At 30.5% G+C, this 24,518-nt stretch overlaps 2 protein-coding genes across 2 annotated transcripts in view; both read right to left on the reverse strand.

The window, feature by feature from the left end:
* The window catches only part of LOC118183669 (EKC/KEOPS complex subunit Tprkb-like), a 44,314-nt gene extending 44,199 nt beyond the window's left edge, over nucleotides 1–115 (reverse strand). Inside the window, exon 1 of the mRNA XM_035353266.2 lies at nucleotides 5–115. The gene's annotated coding sequence lies outside the window, so the exon portion shown is untranslated. The remainder of the gene's footprint in view (nucleotides 1–4) is intronic.
* A 7,311-nt stretch (nucleotides 116–7,426) lies between these two features.
* Nucleotides 7,427–24,518, reverse strand: part of LOC118183666 (proteoglycan Cow-like) — a 57,793-nt gene continuing 40,701 nt past the window's right edge. Inside the window, exons 10-12 of the mRNA XM_035353264.2 lie at nucleotides 23,193–23,240; nucleotides 20,671–20,808; nucleotides 7,427–15,949 (exon numbers count right to left, since the gene is read on the reverse strand). Coding sequence (XP_035209155.1) covers nucleotides 15,840–15,949; nucleotides 20,671–20,808; nucleotides 23,193–23,240 — 296 coding nt within the window. The 3' untranslated portion in view covers nucleotides 7,427–15,839. The remainder of the gene's footprint in view (nucleotides 15,950–20,670; nucleotides 20,809–23,192; nucleotides 23,241–24,518) is intronic.

The following is a 24,518-nucleotide window of genomic DNA, read 5'->3' on the forward strand; positions in this document are numbered from 1 at the left end:
TTACTAAACATTCACCAATGTCACAGGATGAGATAGCACGCTTACCGGAAAGCGGAAGTTGAAATAAGAAACATCCGGTTTTTACTCAAATCATTTCATTTCATTTCATTTATACTTTCATCTTTACTGAAAATAAATAGCACCTTAATTAAAACCTCGGGAATCTCTATTAAAGAAAATCAGTCCTTATAATAAGGGATAAAAAAAGTTAATACTTTCTCAAATTTTTAGACTATTACGTTATTTTCACTTAGAGACTTACAGAAATCAGAATCTTTCGTGATTTTGTTCGAACGATTCGAAGAACGGACACTTTGCAACAATCGCCTGTACTTACGTCAAAATAAAAATTTACTTTAAACATGACACTGAGAAATAAAAGTTTTCGGACAATATTATGAATCAACGGGGATGCCTGTACAGTCATCCACGAGACAAATACCTAACTCCGATGTAGTTTACATATTTCTAATTGTTCGTTGTAAAGATATGTTCAGAAATGGAGAGAAGGCTGCATATTTCTTTGTTGAGGTAATTGCACAAGTAACCCCATACGAGAAAGGAAGTAATTTTAATTAAATACTGTGAAGTATCACTTATGCACAGGAAGAAACTGGAAAAATACTAAAATAACATGAGTAGCCGATTCACTCGCCTAAATCTTTGTATTACCCTAGTCTTTCACAAGTGGTTCTCAAGTAACAGATGATTGGCTTTCGGAGCTACATTGATATAGTGTTGGCCGCCTTCTGGAAAATGACTCCAACGTCTTTAAAAACATATTACGGAAACGACCAGAAAGTCGCATGTTGGGAAGAAAACGCCAAATATTACCACGACGACAAAAATCGTCGCCAAGATCCACCAGTAGAGAATTTGCCTATATCTCAGCTTCTTATTCAGCCATCGCCAAAATCTAATTTTTGTTTGATTCAAAATCACAATATCTAAAATTATAAAATAAATAGACACCTACAGATACAATACTTGGCCACAGATTCAATTACATAGAAATATATCTCAGAACATTATTAAAATACAACAAATAAACAAATGAATTAAAAAATATATAAAATTACAGCTATTCTTAAAGACAACTGTACTGTCACATAAACTGAAATATTCAAGTCAAGCAGAACTGGAAACAAAAACTCACTCATTTTTGACACTTAAAAATTAATCAGACTTTAAATCATCTACGCTTTTAATAATCTAATCATCTACGCACAACAGTAAGAATTGACAGTCTCAAAGGAGGGCTTAATTTGGAGCCTTCATATCTAGGGTTCCGGTTCGCTCCGGCTAGAATTATGATTTGTTCTAAAAACTAAGAAGTACGGAAGCCGGCCTCCGATGGACTCCTGGGCAATTCAAGCTCTGCTCAGAGCCAATATTGACAGAATGAACAATTCACAATGTTCAATCCGAATCTATAGTTCTGATTAAAAATAGTATAAACTCACTTAACTGACAAAATAAACTTAATGATATATTCCTTCCTGAGTCTATAGAAAACTAAGTATTAAATTTATTCACTTGTATTGTTGTGTTTAACGTTTGTAACTTTGCAATTCTGAGTCTGGCAATTGAAAAAGAGTATTCTAATGTTTTTAATTTAATGACAGTTGTCCTCATATTCGTAGTTAGATGTTTAAAACATAAACGTTGCAAAAAATGAAAAGTGTGTTTTTTAATACATAGTATAGTATTTGTGTTTTTGAGTATTAGGAATATCGATTTATAGCTGAGTTTTGAAATCGGTATCCGACCGAGTCTGCAAGTAGAGGATGAACATTTTGCTGTAATCGCGAATAATTTCAGAGATTATGGATATGGAAAGGGAATATTTCACCATAGAATGCTTCAGAGCTTGGAATCTCAAAGACCAGTGAACGCAAAAATCAACATTAAGTGCATCTTCTGCCCAGCCATTCTCATATTATTTTATCACCATATCTTATCTCGTTCATTTGAACTTAGGCAGGTGAGGAGATGATTCTCTAGTCAGTTAAGTAAGTATCGAAACTAGACTTGAAAAATTGGAAAATATTGCATTGATTATTGTTGTTTGACTGCTTCCGTAATCATTATTTGGCGTGTTATTTTAACCTGAATTAAAAGCATCTTCGACTTAAAAGCAGACCCAGGCGAGTACTTATACCCACAAAACGTCTTATCTTAGATCATTTAACGGAAAAACTGGATAGAGAAGAGAGATTTCTTCGCAACAGAGTAATCAGTACTTAAATTGCGCCGGAGCCCTAAATAAGATGAGCTCCAGTACTTCTTTTCTTAAAACTGAGCCATAATTTAAAGGGAAAAAATTTAGAATTCCTAACGTTTTAGTTTAACAATAAGCAGACTTTGCAATACTCTATTTCCCTAGAAATACGAACTCATGAGAACATGAGACGTTCAAGTAAAGCCCCTTCACTCACTTGTGGAAACCTTTCTCTTTAAGAAGGGCAATAAATTTGGGGGAGTTTGTTTAGGAACGGCTAAATTTCTCGCCATGTCATCGTATCTAGTGTATTGTTACAGTTAGTTATACTCCCAGGAAGGAAAATTTGTGTTCTTAAATGTGCGTTAAGTGACAGCGAGTACAATAAGAGTGAAATACTGAGATAAACTGCTCAAGCACGTCCTATATACCGTCTTCCCAAAGTATCCACTAATGGGGGGGATGTAACCAGCAGCTTTACGTTTAGGAGTACGGTTCGTTTACCCCTGACACCCATCTGCTTGATGGCTATAATTATATCAACAGAGAGCCGCGATCAAAGAAAACGTTCTCTCTCACCAAGACTCCACTCATTTTTTGTTTCCAGCCACTCATACCCTCATTCTGTTTCACCTTGGAATTTTCATCAGCTATACTTTAAGTTTATTTAATTTTTGTGATGATAAAAGAACTCCCTCCACCCTAAGATCAGAACTTAAATTGGGCCGGAACCCACCGGATCTCTGCTTCGGTGCTTTAGTTTTTGTAATTAATCATAATTCTAGAAGGAACGCACCGGTGCCCTGAATAAGAACGCTGCGGCACTTTTATGTAATTAATAACAATTTCAGTAGAAATTTTATCTCGAAAATTTTATTTGAACAATAAAATTATATTAAAAATCGCGTGTTAAATTTCCATTTATCTCTTTGCATTTTATTTAATTTTAATTAGTTAATTACTTCAACCTTTAATTATTTCAATAAATAATAATTAATTATCTAATAATTATCAATTAAATTGTAATTAATTATATAATAATTATGGATTAATAAAAATTTATAAACATTAATTAAATAGCTATTAATTAATTTGATAATAATTAACTATTTAATTTTAAATTTATTAATGAGTTTAATAGTCATTTTATTTATTTATTTACTCTCACTGCTGACGGTCTTCCATAGGTCTCCTGCACTTCTAATCTTAGAAATTAAGCCCTGACAGTAATGACAATTAATATTGAATGCTAAGGAATAAATTAATTGTAAGTAAATTTACTGTCCTCGTAATATACTCGTATCTTGCTAGCGGGAAGTGTCTCTCTAGTCCAGTCTCAGAGCATTTTATCTACTTACGTTTTCAGGAACAGTTTACAAACTGAATTATTCACGTCCTTTTTATTTTTAGGTTATATTTTACGTCCTGTGATTTATTATAGTGGAAACGATATCGGAACAGCTACAGGATCATTTGTCTTCGCCCCCCCCTGAAATCGAGAAGCTCTGATGACAGACACAGTGCAGATAGCTAAAATCCAATGGCACTGGCCGTGAAAGTATGAAACTTGTAATTTCAAGTGGCGACTGAGCTACTTATTCCTGCTGCAATGTCAAAGCATGTCGTCCCACACCTCGAAGACTGCGACTTAGGAAGGGACTGCACACTTTAATTTACATTGAAGAGCCAAAACATTATAACCACCTACTCAATAACGCGTTGCGCAACCTTTGGCCTGAAAAACAGGTGCAAGTCATCTTGGCATGGACGCACAAGTTCCTGGTAGATGACTGGAGACAGGTTGTACCAAATGTTCAAGCAGTAGTCACGTAAAGTTGAGATATTTCGACATCGTGGTGTCAGAGCTGCCGCTCTGTGACATCCCAAATGTGCTCTATCGGGTAAAATCTAGTGCGTTTGGTAGACAGGATATTGAAATTCAATCCTTGTGTTCTTCAAACCACTCAAACACAGTTCGAAGGTTGCCCTGCTGGAAGATTCCACTTCCATTTAGGAAGACAGACGTCATGTAAGGGTGCAACGGATCCAAAAATATGTTCAGATAGTCCGCAGCTTTAATGGTCTGTTCTACTACAATTGAGGGTCCCAGAGCCGACCATGTGTACGTCCCTTATGAGCATAATACCGCCACCACCAGCCAGTATTTTATCTGCTATACAGGGAAGGGGGCAACTGTTCGCCTGGAAGACGCCCGTACTCTGACGCGATCATCGACGGAACAGTCTCGATGCTCCCGGGCCCACTGTACCAGTAGTTGACAGTGACGCTTGGTCAAAAGTGGCACACGAGTCCCATATCCAACAAGTCCGCTAAACTGCGCGTTCCCAAACAGTTGCACTTCAACTTGCATTATATTGGGCCTTGACCCACTGTCTGGCACCGATTTTGCTGTACCAAGTGGGACAGCCTCCGAGGTTCTTTTTTTTTATGACGCGTAGATATAAAACAACTTGGCTTCTATTCCTGGTTTTACCTCATTTATCCACTTTGCATAAATACCAACATCGGCAGGTTGTGAACAACCTACCAGTCGTGCAGTTTCGGAGATGCTCCTTCCGTGTCTTCGGGCCATTACAATCTGCCCTCTTATCAAATTCGCTTAGATCAGCAGCCTTTTCCACCACTCGCAAAAGTAATGATTCCTTACATTCTCCAATAGCAGTTAAATATCATTTTCACTTAATCACATGCCTTCCAAGTTATCCACACCAGTTCGTTGAAAAATATGGCGATGGATTTGGCTCATCAGTGCATCTTTGTGTGATCCACCGCAAGACAAGCCTCAGTAAAAATTCCTATTCCACTGTTAGATCCATCTCTGGTGACTCAGTCAATTCATCTGGTATTTCGAGTAAGTATTGTTATATTAATATTTGATAACTACGGAAAATATTGACTAGCGCCGAATAACTTTAGATGCAAGTTTTAAGCTGGTACGCGAGATTAAACATTTAAATCTCAAATTTCTAATATATGTTTAAATGATTATTTTTCTCTTCAGTGTCTTAGTATTAATAATACATAGAAAATGCAAATTTTGTTTGGTTTCTAATCAATCAGCAAACACTGTAAATTTCATTAATACATCCTTCTTAAAATAATCTGCATCACAATAAATTAAACTGAACATAAAAAATTAAATCACTCATTATTATAACAAAATACTTCATGACTTTGCATAAAATCTGAACGATATTGACAGAATTCAATAATTTATACCATGTGTAACATACATGCAAGCCTATTTACCTTAAAAAGTCCTTCATGAAGACACTTCTCCACTGAAAGCTAGTCCTCATGTGCTTCTCTGTAATCCAATAACTCATATATACCAAGGCATCAGAGGAGAATCAACTCATAATAAATTAAACCAACAATCTGCTAAAAGCCAACAATCAAAGCCTTTCAAATGAATGAAACTTACACAATAAATAAATGAGATTTTTCTGAGAGAAAGTGTCCATCCGTGTTTGCATGAAACAACTTCAAACAATATTTTCAACAATATTTCTCCAAACCTGTGACATTAAAAAATAAATAAAAGGAAAAATTTACACATCAGATGAAACCAAAATTTTCCCTGAATCTTCTCCTGTAAAGAGATACAAGGTCAGCGTTGAAAAAAAAAAGTGACTATATGATGCGTTCTGTCAGCTGTTACCACCTTTTAACATCACCTGAGTAGTTTTAATAGGTTAAGCATACTTAAATGGAAAATTTCCCGCATTTGCAGCTATACTTTTTTAACTAGCTTATTAACTCCATCTTTCACCTCAGCAGTGGCCAAGTAATTAAGATCACTGAATACTGGTAGTTTAAACCCAGACAAACGGGCTGGCTGGTTTTCCTCATGCATGACATGAATGTGAACCAGTTTACTCCTTTTAGGCAGATGGTTCTCATGAGTTATATTCCAATAACCATAATCTTCCCAAATTTTCGTCAATTAACATAAATTATACTAACATTTTAAGAAATCCAACTCACTTGAAATTAAAACATAACACCAATTATGCACAATATTTTCAAATGCTGTGCTTAAATCTAAAATATTAAATCAATAATGAATTTGCAGCCAACAATACCGAGACCACCCACAATCTTGATTATCATCAATACAGCTGCTACAAAGAACCTACACACAAATCACTCAAGCCAATTGTAAGTTCCTTTGGATAAGTATGTCATCTACCATTCTTGGAATATAAATGGTTGGGAGGTTCTTTGCAGTCTACCAAACTGATATGATTGTTTGGATCTGGCAACTCCCAGAACACTTTTTTCCTGACTATATTTTGCTACAGCTGCCATGCTTAAAAGAGCTTCCATAATAGTGTAAGGTTGGTTTCCTGCTCTCACGAACTCAATCATAAGCTTCAACATTCTGAACAGCTCAGGCTTGCCAATGCTGTGGCAGTATTATGCACATAAAAGGCTGTTATGTTTTCCAACTCTATCAGGTTTGCTGTCACACTACAGGAGCAGATTCTTGATAAAAATGGCATAGAATAATTTGAGTACCATTTTCAAAGTCATGAATGATCTTAATACCCACAACATTTATTGAATGATGAATAAAAAATGCAAAAAAGCAACAGACTTCATTTCCCTCTGTGGAAAGATGAACTATGAATTATGAAAATGACTGGAAAAGTATAACAGTATGCCTTGACATGCTGCTGCAATCATAAATAAATTACTACATCATATGTAACAGGTAGAACAAAACAAATTCCTTGAAATTTCAAAACATCCATACAGTAATATGGTAAAAATGAATTTTTCTGCAATAAATAATTTGTAACATCACTTTTTCTTTATCTGTTTCAAAGCTAAGAAACTGTCAAAGCATATTGAGCCTTTTTTAAACACATTTATATATTAATGGTTTGTTGCATTCATCTTCACATTTGTTAAAATCTGTTAGAAGATACACAAATAATTTAACTTTATCATTCCCAAACTAAATATTTTTCTATTAGTTATGTGAAATTGAAAACAATACTTATTATTTTTTAGATGATGCCTTTTCATATTAATTTTTTTGGTTAAATCTGAAAACTCCTTTCTTTTTCAAAAGTTTTGGTATAATTTATTATTTGCTTATTTAATCATTAAAAGACAAAGATTATTATAATCAGACCATACAAAACAGGAAGCAATTTTTAAAAAGTACAATACATATTCTTTTTAAAACATTTTTTATTGGATGCAATGGACAGTTTATAGCAACAAACAGTTGTATTTGCTTGCAATATCTACACAACTACACACAAGCTAGTACAAAACTTGTAACAATTCTAATGAACAATTCTTAAAATCATTTTTTTTATATTTTTGGCAGCGTAACTGTTGTTGCTTTAAATGTGATCTTATCGGGCACACAGTTACTCAAAACTTTTAAATTATGAATAGTTTTCACAACTGTAGAATACTTTTTCATAGACTATACACTTTTTATGACAGATTACAAAGTGCATAATGACTGCAGTACAAATAACAAAAGAATTCACTACACTCTTTATCAGGGATGGGATTTTGATGATTAATTAAACCATTTTGAAAACTGGCACTCTGCTTAAAGGTATATCTAAAACAAGAACTAGATTAATCAAACATATATTTAAATTAATAATTTATATGAAACAAGGCTTCCCACCCCCCTAAAAAGACAAATTGACATAACTTTGAATAAAACAGATTTTGCTTTACAGAAATTAAAAAAAAATTAAGTAAATTTCATAAAAATACACAAATAATATGAAATCATCAAAATCCTAAACCTATTTCTAACAGATTATTAACATTTTCTACTACTACACATTCTCTTTTCCAAAAACATCATGCTTCAAATAACACACATTTCAGATATATTATACCTATGTACCTAGTGAGTGTAATTTATAATTTACCTAGTCAATATAATTTATAATTTTTCTAGTCATTTTTACAATTGAGGCTGAAATAAGAGTGCTCAAAGTATTATGCATTTAAGTGTTTTTAGCAGAAAAGTTAATTTAATAAAAAACTTGAATATCTAGTCATTTTAATACAAATCATACACTAATATTTAGTTACTGATAATTAATTTAAAACAATTTAACCGTCAATGTATTTTCTTTAAATAATTCCAGCATAATAAGTTTAACAAAAAATGTATGTAAATGTTTATATGTTAGCTCCTCCAAATGATGCTAATATGAAAAGAATATGAATGCTATTCATTATAAGAATGATTTTTTTATATCAATACAGAAAATGTATATTTCTCACTAGTTATTATTATGCTTGCAAATGGTATTTAAAAAGAAGTTACTTCTTACACTTAGGAAAATAAATAAAAAAAATAAATTAAAAACACATTTTACATTATTCATTATAAATTATATATATATATATATATAAATAAATATATATTACTTTTGTTTACATTAAAATAAGTGTGTATGTAAATATTTTAAGGATATAACACCCATTATTACAAAATTAAGTAGGAAGGAAATTCTCAGAATTTGAAATGATATCTTACTAAAAACAACAATTTTCAATTCATCAATGACATTATCCTTCCTGTATGCCTAAAAATCAAAATATAAGGAAAAGCCTTATTTTAAAAAAAAGGAAGTTCCAAGCTCTAACATTTAAAATTTTAACTAGGGTAAATAATGCTAAAATTTTTTCATTTAGAATTACTCACAAAATATTAAACAGTTCTGAAGTTCTGAAGTTTACTTCAATTAACACACCATTTAGAAATAAAGCATAAAATAAATATCATAGATGTTATACAACTGGAAAAAAGAGTTATCGTAAATCTTGATGCTAGTGCATTTAAAAAACTATCAGAAAAAATTTATTTTGATATTACTTCACAAAATATGTATACATACATATATAGTTTTAATAGACTCTAAAAGCATATTTCTAACAAAACTATAAGGAAAATGAAACAAACTAACAAAACTATCTTTAAAACTATAAGGGAAAAAATATAAAACTAAAAAAATTTGTTACTGAAAATAAATAAAAAAATACAAAAATTAATAAAAGATATGAAAACTTGTTTAATTTTTGTATACTACTGTATAAAAGTTTTTGATTTCAAAATTAGCTGCAGATCTGTTTATTTTTCATCAGATTAATCAATATGAGGTAATAAAAGATAATTATTAGAAATTAGTAAAAATATAAACAATAACAAATAAGTATAAAGGATCAGTACCATAAAAGATCAGTAATAATTAAAAACAAAAAAATAAACAGAATAAAAAATAAAATACAATGCTTTCTATATCATCTAAATAGTAAATAATTCTTACAGTCCTGCAACAATATTTTTAATAAATTAACCTTTTGTTTTCTCTGAAGTAAAAAGACTGCCATTATGTAAAAAGGAAAATGATTATGAAGAATTTCATTTCAGATTTAAGCTAACAAATACAAAACTGTGCAACATATTGTAAGTACAATCTTGCATCTTAAACAGAACTATTAAAAGAATTCAAATCTTTGTTTTATGAAATTATTTTTTCAAAACACACACACATTACACTTCTAAGAATAACAAACATTTTCTTAAGGAAGCAAACAAACAAATAAACAAAAACAAATATCAAATCCTCCATAATTTTAATAAAAATTTGACACTTTTTCAAAATCTGTTCACAAGTTAAAACAATAAAATGCAAGAAAAAAGAAAAACATATACACGATTGTTGAATTGCTAAAAAAAATTTACAGTAATTAAAATGTACACTCAGCAAGAACTTACATTTAGATACAATAAATACAAAACACAAAGACTTCAGTTTCTAGTAAGACAACATTTACCAGTTCAACAAAGCTTGTGAATGCTTTAACAATATGACACTGAACACTGAATACTGGAAGGAAATTGAGATAATTTGAGTTAACATATAATAATAATAAATTAATGAGACATGCAAATATGCACCCCACAAAATCAAATAAACAAAACTCAAATGGAAGACTTTGATTTTGTTGTCACAACTTTTCGTGGTTTATAAAACACACCTAATAAACAAAATAACATAAAGACCTATGTACAAATTGACTAGAATAAAACAGACTTACTAAATAATACATACATATACATAACTTTTAAGTGATAATTTTTAACATATAGTGCAAATGAGCAAAACTATAAACATACTTTTCTAAAAGTGCATCTACAGTAAAGTTCACTGAATGAATATTATTTGGGAATCAGTTTTGAAGAGCTGTATGATAAACTTATAAAATTATTTACACAATTTTTTTAAATATTATGATAAATATAACAAAAAACTATTAATATTACATTACATAAAATAATCTTTCTCCTTTGAAATTATATATAAATCTGATCTTTAAAAATATATTCCTGTTTATATACATTTAAAAAAGGTTGGCCATTTGAATTATGCATATTTTTGGCTGAATTAGATTTTTAAGTTTATTTCTTTTTTATGCATTTCTCATTCAGCATTTTTTTCTATTTCCCTTATTTGTTATAAGCACACTTTAAAAATTCTTATGAGACAATGAAGAACAACACATTCTTCTGTTACAAGTTGCATTCACTTCTGCTTTGCAGAAAGAGTAAAACAGAATGGAAACCCGATAATCATATAGGGGTTTCAGTACCCAGGGACAACTGAGAATTTCACACACCCTTATGTCTGCCAGGAACCAAAAACATTTAACATAAAATTTCACAACATCATTTTGCAATTCTTGGATGCTGCACCCAGGAACAAATGTCTCTCTCGGCCTCCCTCTAGCTGTCCCACTGTACTCAACATGCTGTCCATTATAAAATACTGTCTTTTAACCCATTACAGACAGCTGCAGTATACCTGGATGTGGCGAACAGTACCCATAATTACATAAGTGGAACTCTTCCTTGTTTGGAAAAGATTTAAGATTTCTAGCTTCTCTTTAAATCATTTCAGTTTAAAGCTTATCAATTTGCTTTTGAAGTTTCTGTTTCTTTAATAAGTTACATTCCAAATTTATAAAACTCTCATAGCAGACTAAATAATATTCCTAAATAAATTTGCAGCTAAGGTAATATATGCGTATTTTAAAAGATTACGAAATGTAGACAAATATATTACTACTGATATTCAATTTAATCAGAATGTTAAAGCGAAATTTCACATTATTTCATCATATAGCACATAAATAATTTAAGCCTTTTTATTGTTTAAAAAATAATTCAATAGAGAGATAATTTTTTTTTAAAATAATTTTCAGTTGATTATTATTCAGTATTTGAATCACGGGTCTATGAAATTTTTTTTATGAATTGATATCTTTGATTACATGAATTTTGGTTTAGCAAGATTAAACAGAAATTAGTTCACGAAAACCATATTTGATCAGCCTCAAAGTATTTCTCATGAAAACTCAAATTCTACATTTTTTTTTAAAGTTCATTATGGTTGAAAACCAGTAGCACACACACAAAAAAATATCAAAACAAACATTTTGAAATGTCTTCTCTATTTTTAGAAAGATAAACTTAACAAACAAGAAATCTTTATTCTGAAGATATATATTTTGCTTTCAATGAACCTTACTGCATGTTTTATAAAATTAGGAACTGATTTCTACAAATTAAATCTTATCCAAATAACATGTTAGTGCAACAGAACCAAATTCTCTACATATCACACTTTATGCATCTGAACAGAAATATTTATCTATTATTTTAAATTATACATAAAGAGTCAAGTCGGTGAAAATGCAGTATAATTATTCACTAACTTCCAAGACATACATTAGAAAAGAAAATTTCCCCACTCTATACAGTAGAAATAATCCAAGTTGCATAAAGTTTGCAGATTAAACTTAGAACTTAATACATAGAAAGTTGACATGAAAATGTTTTTTATATTTTAAAGGATTCTCAAAACTTGCTGTTGGTTTGTACTGCTGAAAAAAGATAGTAATGTTAGGGGAAAAAAAAAAAAAAAAAAAAGCTTCCAAAGACAAAGTCTCTCATCACTACTTTGCTAAGCAAAATCTGAATATATTTTCAGATTTTTTGTACCACATAAGCAAAAAGCTAGGCCTAAATATATTTTGGAAAGTAGAAACTATATTATTAACAACCTGCAAATAACTTAAAAGTACAATAACAAATTAAAAATGCACACAGGATATATGCCATTTCTTTGCTATTATTTTCAAATTTAATTTCTTCATCATTTCTTTTAAATGTATTAAAAATCTTTCATCTGAATTTATTTTTATAATGCATATGAAATATAAAATTCATGTATTAAATATCCTAATGAAATTTTTCTTCCAAATATTCAGATCTACTTTATCAAATACAAAACACAAACACAATCATACTTAGCATCTTAGCTAATTGCAGTTATGAACACAAAGATGCAAAACATGAAGTGCAGAAATGCAAGTTCTAAACAATGGAAACTATCAAAATTGAAAGACATCATCTACAGTAAATTAATATCATCAGCAAACATACATCTTAATAATCACAGAATGTATAAATGTTATGTATGAACATTCAATGCAGCAGAAAACTAAGCTGCAAAAAATACTGAATTTTTTCTCTTCCTATTTTGAATAAAAGTTTACTGCAAAAGAATTTTTTTCAAGATTAAAAAAAAAAAAAAAAAGAAAATAATAATATATATTCATAATTATTTTCAGACATGAGACAGTTAAAGTACATTTTTGTATACAAAAACAAACCATAGCAAAAATATACAACTTATTATATAAAAATGTTGCATTAATATATACATTACTACCAGTGGAGTAGCGAGCATAACTGGTGCCCGGGGCAAAATACCTTTTTGGCGCAACCCCCTTAAAAAAAAAAAAAAGTGATAGGATGAAAATGATGTTTGGAGACCATTTGGCACCCCGAGGCATCATACACCCCCTTGCCCCCCCTCGCTACGCCACTGATTACTACTAAAAAGAATAAGAAAAGGCAATTAAAATAAATTAATTACAAATAAAGTACAAATACGGAATAAAAACATGCATTTATACAACACTAAAATAGCTGAATATAAAAACATAAAAGTAACAGCTAGAGTAGAGATAACACAAATTTATAAAAATTTGAGAGAAAGAGGGGAGGCTGAATTACAAGTATGAGCAGACAAACATAATACTTATCATCAATCTTAACTGGAATAATAATAATAACAATAATAATAAACAGAAGCCAAAAATTATATTACTTCATACTTCTTTTATCCAAGTATATTACTTAAGTTCGCCCCCCCCCCTCAATATGATTATTCGCATACTTTTGCTGCAGTAAAAACAATCAATTCTAAATTCTATTAAACATTTTATAATTCATATTAATTAAAATTTCAAGCTTTTTCAACCATTATGCTTATAATAAATACTTATAATATACTTGAGTAAACACTAATAACATACTTGAGTTTTTGATCAATTTTATTCTTAAAACAATACTGTTCTTTGTTATTTTACTATGGTGAACCTTTTTCTATTAAGCAGATTATTCGCTGTTACTGATGTTAAAGCTATTTACAAATCTGTTTCTTCATTGTGGACTTTTTAATAAATTACTTTCATTTTACTTTTGACTTATGCTGCATTCTTTTAAACACTTTGCTATGTTTTTTTTTACAATTTTCTTAAGACAGTATTAAGTATCATAATATTGGTTAATTATATATGTATATACACACATAATAATTAAATAATAATTAAAAACAGTTCAAAAGGAGGATGAGTAGGGAGAATACACTATTATAAATAATAATGCATCATTTTAAGAAAAATTAAATAATAGAGATAATATGTTCAACAAAAAGCTTGGGAGGGAGGTGAGAGGCACTTATAATATGGGTAAAAGTGTATAGAAATGATACATCAAAATGAAAGCCGAGCATATCAGCATTAGTCAGCTCAAGAAACATGAGGTAAATAATAAGGAAAAATATTCTTCTGAAAATAATTGTGAATAAAATTTTTACACAGATGGCTCAATTCAATGCATTAAATATTCAAAGTTATTGCATAACTTTATATTCAAAACTATCACAATTTATGAAAATATCGTACAAAGTTATACGGGAAAAACAAGGCTTACAACAGTAACACTTATAATAGAGTACTACAGCAAAGACAGTGGTGTGGATGTCTGGATAAAACACAACTGATTAAATTTCTAGACTAATCTGTTTCATGAATGTTTGGCACTAATGCATATACATTGCTTCTGTGGGCAAAAATGACAAACGTCAAGAAATTTTCCAGACTTTTACATATTATAGAACAATTTAAATATTAAAAATAAAAACCTTATCCTCAAATAAGGTATTACAACACCCATCTAAACAATAATATAATCAATACATAAAAATAACTAAAAAAATATACATATGACATTTACCTGTGCACTGCTATCATTTTCTGCTAATAATAATGCAGGTTAACCTGTGATTTATGCAATAATTTCCATAAAAGAAATAGCAAAAATGTCCACAATCCTAAGTAAAACACACAGCTATTACTTGAATAATTAAATTCTTCTTATTGTTAAATATTACAATTTAACATAAAGAACAAATTTTTAATGAAAATATTTGCTTTCAATTTAAAAGTAATTTCACAACTGCAAATATGCAAAAATACATATAATATAAATTCATTTTTACAGCTTACTACATGCAGATACAATTTTAGAAATAACAGGGTTGTATTACAAATTATTAGGTCTATAATTACAAATTTTTTTATATACAGAAATAACATCAATTTAATATTTAAGAAATATGAAAAAATGTCACATTTATTCCACTGTCTATTGTGAACAGGAATTAAACTATCATAAAAATACATATATTTTTAAATGTATTTTATGATTCCTATGAACAGCCTGAAAATAACATACAAGCATAAAAATTATCTTTATTTGAAATCTGAAATAATTGTTTCTAAAAATGCATATTAATGGGAATTTACGAATTTTCCTCAAGCATTATCCAGATGAATGACTTAATTCACTGGTTTGTTTCTAAGCTACAACTTTCAGCAAATATAATCACATGCTAAATACATTAAGCCCTCCAGAAGTAAGAAACAGGATGAATTAAATGCAACAAAGCAGTGCACAGGTATATATAAACATGCACATTTCATATATATTGGAACTTCTTACTTTTTCATAAGAAAACATAGGAAACAACAAAATAAGGAGGGCAGGGAGCATTGAGAAGGAACCGTGCTCATAAAGCAATGCACATTTTAAATACTAATATACCTCTAATGAAACTTCCTAATATTTGCATTTGAAATATAAAAGTAATGCATTGCATCTTGGCATAACAGTATAACTCCCACACATGGAAATTACAAACTCCTTACAAAAGCTTACAACAGCACATTAACATATAAGCCATGGGGACATATAAGATATGTGTACCTGAAGTTAACTTCATATTTCTATGACACAAGCAAAAAATTAACATGATGTTTAGTGCACTAGACAAAAGCTTCTGTGATTAAAATTTAAGCTATGGAATAAAAGTTTTGAAAAGGGGCATCTGCAGACTGAAATTCATATAAATCAAAAGTCTAAAGGTCGATCAGCTGACCCCTCTTCTTCACTGCTATCATCTTCCTGGTCGTCATCTCTGGCATTTTCATGATGATACTGACCTCTTCTAAGTAGACCCTCTGGTTAAAAAAGTAAAATAAATGAGTGAAAAAAGTACTTAAGGGCATAATTAATTGAAAGTATGTAAGAGAACTGAGTAAGTTTTACAAAAATATGATAAGAGAACTGAGTACGTTTTACAGTGTTACTGATCACCAAGGATAAGCATACTAGCAGTTATGAATAAGTCTTTTACTTTCTTTTTGATTTTCGTAAATTTATTTCCTGTTTGTTCTTGAAAATTCTGAAGAAAATGTTTCATTAAAAATGCACACAATTAAGTTCATTATTCTTCCAACCATTATATAACAAACAATTTGATGCCATTTGCAATATTTAAAATTTCCATCTTGCAGGTAATGAGCAAGCAATTTTGTTCAGCTGTAGCATAATGGAAAAAAATATAATATACAGATAATACATATTTTAGGTGATATGGAGAAGGAATTTTCTCAGCAAAATTTTTAACCTCTTCCCCAAGATTCTCTAATGTTTTGCAGGGATTCAATTGCTTTCAAAATACAAGTAGCTAGAATTTAACTTTTAATTATTTATGCTTAACCTTGATATTTTTGCCTTTATTTCATATGACAGTTGAATAAGAATTATGGCTACATGTCTGATAAAAATGTTGCATGTTACCATATACAGGAAAAGTAATTGTACAAAGAAAACTAGTTAAATGTACATAACACTTGAAACTTTATTTTTAAATAAAGTGAAGTTGATATTGTTGTATATTTTCTTCCTTTTAAAAATTAATTTTCCAGTGGCACAATCTCATTGCTATATGATCAGTCAAATAACAATTTTTGGCATTTGAAAGAAAGAGACTTGCTTTAGAAAACTGTGTTGTAAAATTTGTAAAAAAATATTGTTATCATTAAGTACAAGGTGTCTGAAATGAAACTGCCACACCACCAGATTAGACCTACTTCCAATTCTGTTGCAAACATTCCATTACAGAATATCACCAAATCATGTGTACAGCTTTAGGTACTAATGTTGTATCATATGACATTGTGAAGGTTTGGTGCCAAAAAGTTCAAAAATAAGGACTATGACATTCAAGAAGCACAATGCTCTGGCCGGCCTACAGATGTTGATGAGGCCCGCTTGCAAGAACTTGTGGAAGATCAATATACAACCACTCGAGAGTTTGCTAAGGAGTTAGATAGTAGTAGTGCTATGTCCATTTGTTGTGCTATGCATCGCATAACTTGACAAACAAGTTAAATAACTGGGTGCCGCATATACTAATTCAAGCAGATACGGACAGATGTGTTTGAGCTTGCACTAATCAGCTCAAATATCAATGCAAGAACAAAATGTCCGACCAGATAGTCTCTTGTGATGAAAACTGGATTTACTTCAAGGGATTGGCCGGCGCCCAGTGAAGAACATTGGCAGTGTCGTAAAGTGCAATTTGACTGACAAAAAGATTATGCTTTGTATCTGGTGATACTGCTGTGGTAATATCACAAAGATTATCTGGGAGAAGGTAAATCCCTTGACAGTAAGGTATACAGTAAGATACTACATATGTATTGATGCTGCTATCAAGAAAAACCACTGACTTCTGTCGCAAAAAGGTAGACCACACGTGTCTCCATTAACCAGCTGGACTTCCATTTGGTGTATCCATAACTTTTGCTACACCCACCATATAGCCCTGACATCGCTCCTTTGGATTTCTACCTTTTTTCACACCTGCAGCTACATTTTGCTGGTGCTATCTTCCCTTATGCACAGGATGCCTAAAATGAGGTTGACTTGTTTTTTGACTCGCGGCCACTATGTATCTCGGCCGAAGGCTTTGAAAAACTACCAAAACTTTGGCAGAAAATTATAGATTTGGGTGTGATTACTGCCATCATTAAAGGTACTGCTTTCATGCTTTCTTTCCTAACTTTATTAAGAAAGTTTTTTGGGAGGAAACTTTTGTTACAACCAGATATTTAGTATCACGTTTTATTTTTGAATTTTCCTGTTTGTTATTTAAAGTAAAATTCCTTATTCATCTGGAAAAAACATGGGAATATTTATTCACTTTCTCATTACTCTCTTTTGCACCTAATTAAATTAACCTGAATTAAAGAATTTGAAGTTATTATTTAGGTAAACTTTCAGCTTACCTAAATAATAATTTCTCTTCCATATCATCTAATTTAAATCAATTATTTCACATTTCTTTTGATATAGATGTGCAATAACAACTACATAAGATTATATATTTAAAAAAGAAATTAGTTTTAACATTAAAGAAAGAAGAATGTTTGGATAACCATTACAATTCTTACACTAAATGAGATGAAATCAAACATAGGGGATTCTTATTTTTCAGTGAATCTAATCTATTCTCCAGAGTAGAATTTTCAGATAAAATATGCAGACTTATTGAAATACGTATTTTAATACTAGTTCTTTTGTTCAGAATCAGACAAGCTTATGAATCTTAAACATATATCTTCAAACCACAATCCTTCATCTTAAATTGCACATTTATTGTGTTTTAAAAATAACTGAAAACCATGAAACACTGACTGCTGTGATGCTATTTTTCACGTCTTCTGATGGTAACCTTTTACCACATAGCTGTCTAGTCACACTGTTGAGAATGCTCAGAAATCAGCTATAACATAGAAGGTATTCTAGGGCTGTTCTAATGATTTTCAACAGCACTTCTAATGCCATAATAACAGCAACATGCAACCAAGCACTGCCCTGGAGTAAAACCCATTGTTTTATGAGGAAATTTTGTCTTTCTTGTTAACAGTTCCCTGCAAATGGGTTTTTAAGATGATCTCTTAATAATTCACTGTTTGCCTATGCATTGGTCATGCTGACACCTGAAACCTCATTAGTGAATAGCCAGTCTCACTAATGTTTTATTAGTCACACATGTGTTACATCACTGAAGTGAAATACTGAAGCATGCCAAAGTGTTTTACCACCATACATATGTTATAAACTTTCAAGTGTTTCAATACTCTTCTTTTTATTTTTGATATTATAGATATAATATTTAATCTTATCCTTCATAACTTTCACAGTGACATCATTTTCCATGACAAAACAAAAAAGGCACTTCCATTTAGTGTATCCATAACTGATCAACTGCAGATTCATATGAACTGCAATTCACATGAAACTGATGAAAATCATAATGAACTGCCAAGTATATTTGAAACATTGTCCCCATAACTTCTGTAACAGCAATTTATCATAAATAGTTTACAAGAAAACCTAAAAGTTAATATAAGGGTATGCATATTGCAAAATAAAGTACCTATTCACTTCCTCAGTCTACTTCAATTTCCTGTTAAAAGTTAACTTATGTTTAACAGATGCTTATTGAAATGCTGCAAGTACATCCTATAACTTTACATACATTTTAATACAAATTTTTATTTTGTTGCGAATTTCTGCAAATAGTTTTAACTAATTTAACAGCATTTTTTCTTTATATAACACAGCAATGTGCATTCTCTTATTCAAATATTTATTTATTTGTTACTTTTCAGGTAATAGTTTTAAAATTTGTGAGCAACTGAATTTGTTTTGTATACAAGTGTTTATTTCTTATACAGAACTGTAGACTTTTAAAATCAGAGTCAAGCATTTAAATTGTAAAAACAACTCAAGTAAAACATGAGATACGGGCAAATACACTCCTCACATGCTTTAGTGACAACTGGGAATTTTTTGCCAACTTGGTGACTTCTTCCAAAATGATTCCACAAAACCTATTTCTGAAGCCCTACAACCAATTTTTCTTGAAGCTTTCAGATGCTCATGCCCTTTGCATACTGAATACCAAATAAATATGGCTCATGCAACTAGGCCAAGTCAATACTTAATTAACAGTGACAATTAGCAGTTCAAAGAGAACTGAATTGTGATTTAGAATTATTCTCTGAGAGTGATTTTAGGAATTCATATTTTTGTGCATTTAAGAACTGCTTAAGACCTGCACTCTCCTTGAACTTATAAACAGATATTTATTTTGATGAGTGTCATTATATTTTTATAATAAATTGTTAATTTCCTCCTGTTTATCTCATTTAATTATTTAAACAGATAACTATGGACTTGTAGTTCGCAATAATTTCTCACCTTTTTATTTTTTAAATATTTTAAACATGTAGAAAACTAACACATATATAATTGAATATCAATAATAAGTTAACAATAAATTTGAGCAGATAATTTTGCTTCTTCTTTATTTTATTTCATTAGCAATTTCAAAACATTATACTACTAATAATGATTCACATTAAAACTGATGAAAATTACAATGAACTGCAAAGTATATTTGAAACATTGCTCCCATAACATCTGTAACAGAAATTTATCAAAAACAGGTTAGTTTACAATAAAACCTAAAGTTAACATGTGAATAAGCATACTGCAAAAATAAAATTCCTTCTCACTTACTCAGTCTACTTCAGTTTACTATTGAAAATTAACTCACATTTAACAGATGCTTACTGAAATGTTACAAGTACATCCTATAATTTTACATATATTTTCATACAAATTTTTATTCTGTTGTGAATTCTTGTAATCACCTTCAAAAAATTCTGACAAGAATATTGATAGCATGCTAGGAAAAATACTGGAAAATTTTAAAGTGCAATTAAAGCATCCAAAATCTTAATTTTTGTAATTATTAATGAGTAACTAGTGATTAAACTTAATGATAAAAATATTCATTAATTAAAACATTTTTAATATTTACCACAATCCGGACGTCCTCGACGTCGAGTGTTGGTAAATTCAACACCATGACGATCAACACACCAACAAGTACCTGATCCGATATGACACTGAGTTGGTAAGTAATAGCCATCACCATCACAAAGTGGTGTGTAACCACCTGAATAAAAGAGCAAAATGCAATTTACTAGTTTTGAATTGGCCAGTATGTTTTACAACTAATTTTATCTTATTATTACCAGAAATTACACTGAAAATCATAACAGATTTAATGTGTGAATTTAACTGGAATTAGCATAAGAAAAAGTGTAACCCGTTTTAAGGTTAATAAGCATAGAATGCTTATACCCTAACAGAGTTAGAAGCTGTCCTGTAATATTAGCAGTATAACAAATGGAATTGCAAGCAATTTAAAATAGACACATAATAATGCAGGAAGAATATTTCTAATTATCAAGTACTTCACATATTTTATTTTTAATATTCAACAAACCTACAGCATGCCAATTTAAAATGTCAATTTAATAAGATTTTACTCTTCAACAACATAGTTTATATTGCTGATTTCCCATAACTCAAAATAAAAATTACTGCAGATATTTTGTTGGAAGAATATGCACAGTCCAATAATGAGATTGATTTCATAAAACTGAGAATAAACAATAAGAACATGTTTTAGCCTTCTACGTGTTTCCAACATCATCAGAGATGGGCCTTTCACATGAAAGCTCAAGTAACAAAAAAAGGGAGGGAGAATTACAAAAGGACAAATCTCAGAAAAAGAAATCTGACCTTGGACTTCATTCACAGATAGGTATTCCACACTTAATATAAAAACTGCATTGACAATTTCTTCATCAGAAACAAAGGCCTACCAGCAGTAGAGCGGTAGAGTCACTAATACTTATAGTTCTGTCTAAGGTTTGAATCCACGTGAATTAGCAGGCTGCATGCACATTTCTATAGTTTTCCCCATGTATAACATGTATACTAGCCAGTTTCACTTAGAAAGTCCTTCATGAAGACATCCCTCCCCTTAGGTAGACAGTCCTCAAGTGCTTCACAATAATTTAATACACCAAAGGGTACTAAAACAAATTCATAAAAAATTATTTAATTATTTTCATTTATGACTTCTAAATTTTTTATATGATAACAGTAATTTCCATTCAGACTTTTGGCATTCATATATAGGATTATTATGAATATATCATGTTTCATCCTTAAATGAGTGATTTTAAAATAAAAAAATAATTTTTCTGAAAAATTTGATGGGTTCCTTTGCACACTGAACACAGTCATGTTTTTTTTTTTTTTTTTTTTTTTTTGTCACCAGACAAAAAGATTATCAAGCTCTTTTTGTTATTAGATTTACATTGAGAGGTGAACTTTTTCTTGTCTAAGTCTTTCAATAAAACTTGACACAGACAGAAATGCATGCCTAGTTCCATCCTGAATTGTTTCAAAGATCATTCCGAAACCATACGAATATCTATGCATCAGATAAACTAATTATCACCTTTTAACTACTCAATAGCACTTTTTCTGAATTTAAAACAAAACTTAATGTTCATACTACTAATGCAATAATAATACTTTTTTATTAACTAAATTAATGGTGCCATTAGTAGGTAGGTGATATTGGAATATTATCAGATCATGAATGAAGGCTGGTCATTTGAATGACTTACTCATAATGTAATCAATCAGTCTCATTATTTAATTGCCAGATGTATAAAAATTATTTTTATGCACACACTTTATATATGCATACAGTTGTCATGACAGTTACATGGCTTGTTACCTGCATAATTTATGTGAAAAGGTCAACAAGCACACGGGCTTGTTTTAATATAGGTTGCTTTGGTCTGGGTAGAATCATTTGAGTTTTTGATGCTGAAGACGTCAAAAATGTGCATTGCCCTCGTCGGGATTTGAACCCTGGGCCTTTTGAATATGCATTGAGTTTGCTTCCAATTACACCATGAAAGCATGTGGAGAGGAGGGAGGGGGAAAACATATATACTCCCCCCTTTTAAAAAGCGACTGGGGATTAGAGAATCCAATTGCCAAGTCGTGGTAGTGATGAATTATTGTCGACCATCTTTTAGTTTGGGTACCACTTGCAGAATCATTAGGAATTTTGATGCAGGAAACTGAAGTAATCTACATCGCCCTCACTGCAGATTCAAACCCCGGACCTCTTGAAATACATGCCAAGTATGTTTCCAATTACACCACAAAGGCATGCGGAAAGGACAGAGAAAAACCTTATATGCATGCACAGGATATATCTTAATATGAGAATGAAACAGGCTGTTTTAAATATTTTCTGTCCTGAGTTTACAAGAAATAGGTCTTACTTAAAATGATCACTATTTAGTTACCAGTTTTATATATATAATCATTACTTAGTTACCGGTCTTGTATAAATTAACTCTGCATAGCAATCTTTCCACAAAAATTAAATAACATTTACTTACGCAAATGATTTAAACACACAAAAAATTCATACGATCAAAATTTAAAGAATGTGATACATACCAACCAATCCCTGTGGAGTTCTTCTAAGAGCAGCTGCACACGGACGCTCTGAAAAATTATTTTGCATTAACCGCCAAAACTACAAGGAATGTTTCTTTTCTCATGAAAATAATAACAAATATTAAACTAAGCATTTATAACATAAATTTACATTAAAATAAAAAAATAAAAATGCTCTTAACTGTGGAAAACGCGAGTGTTACGTTTGCGTAACGTCAGCGGAATAAGACTATGGATGTTTAGTGAGTAGGATTGTACTCGTGTGATGTTTCTTTTGAGTGGAGCGCAGGATTACTTTTTAGCTGTATAACGTTTTATAAATCTACATATCACTTTACCTGTAATTAATTTAATATTAAAATATACATTGTATTTCTTTTACAAATACAGATTATTTCATTGAAAGATTCAAGCATGAAAAGTTTGATTACAATCATGATGTAAAGCTACATTACATACTCTGCATCTATAAACAGGCTGGCTATGGTACTCTTTACAACAAAGTCTTTTGTTATCAACAGACTTTACGATAAAATGCCTACCATCTCCATGCAATGGTTTTTGAATGCTGAATTTACTAGGTCTTCCTGTTGCTGATCTATTTCTGGCTAATTCTACACTCTCGATAGGAGTTTGCAAAAGGAATAATGCATTCTCGTGTCTGAAATCTAAAAGAGACTTTATATTTCCAGTAGTAAATAGTGGTGATATTTAGTAAGTTTAGATACGGTCTCACCTCATATAATTTATCAGTATTGTCAAATGTAAATTCTGCTTCATATTCCTGTACTGCAAACGTGATATCGATTCTCATACAACAGGAACAGAAATGTCCTTATCAAAAGACCAATACATTTTTTCTTGAGGTAAAGAATAATATCCTGTAAGCAATAATATTCCAATAAATCTTCTCATATAGGCTTCAGATGCAATAAATTCTGGGCTTTTTTTTTTTTTTTTCTGAGCGTATATATTTCTCTGTTCAATGAAAAGAGAGTAAATGTCTAAAAGAAAATCAAAAATCTGTGCACTAGTTTTACCTTGTATTTTGTCTTTTATAATTTCTCTTCTGTCTCTTTCTTCATGTTCTTCTTGAGACATAACTAACAGTTCCTTTTTTATCCACTTCAAGATTTCAATCTTCTGCTTTTTAAACTTTTTAGTATGACTATAACTGCTTTTAGAAGGCTGAAACTTGCTTCTTAAGTGAATTTCAACTTCCCCAGTGGTATCATTTGGTAAAATATCATTATCATTATTTAAAACATTGCCATTCCTTTCTTCTTCGTCACTAGTTTCTGCAATTTCTGGAGGGAACAACAACAA

This window comes from Stegodyphus dumicola, chromosome 11 (assembly GCF_044657685.1).
Source record: "Stegodyphus dumicola isolate Sdum_Otavi_A_Nest chromosome 11, ASM4465768v1".
Taxonomy (NCBI): domain Eukaryota; kingdom Metazoa; phylum Arthropoda; class Arachnida; order Araneae; family Eresidae; genus Stegodyphus; species Stegodyphus dumicola.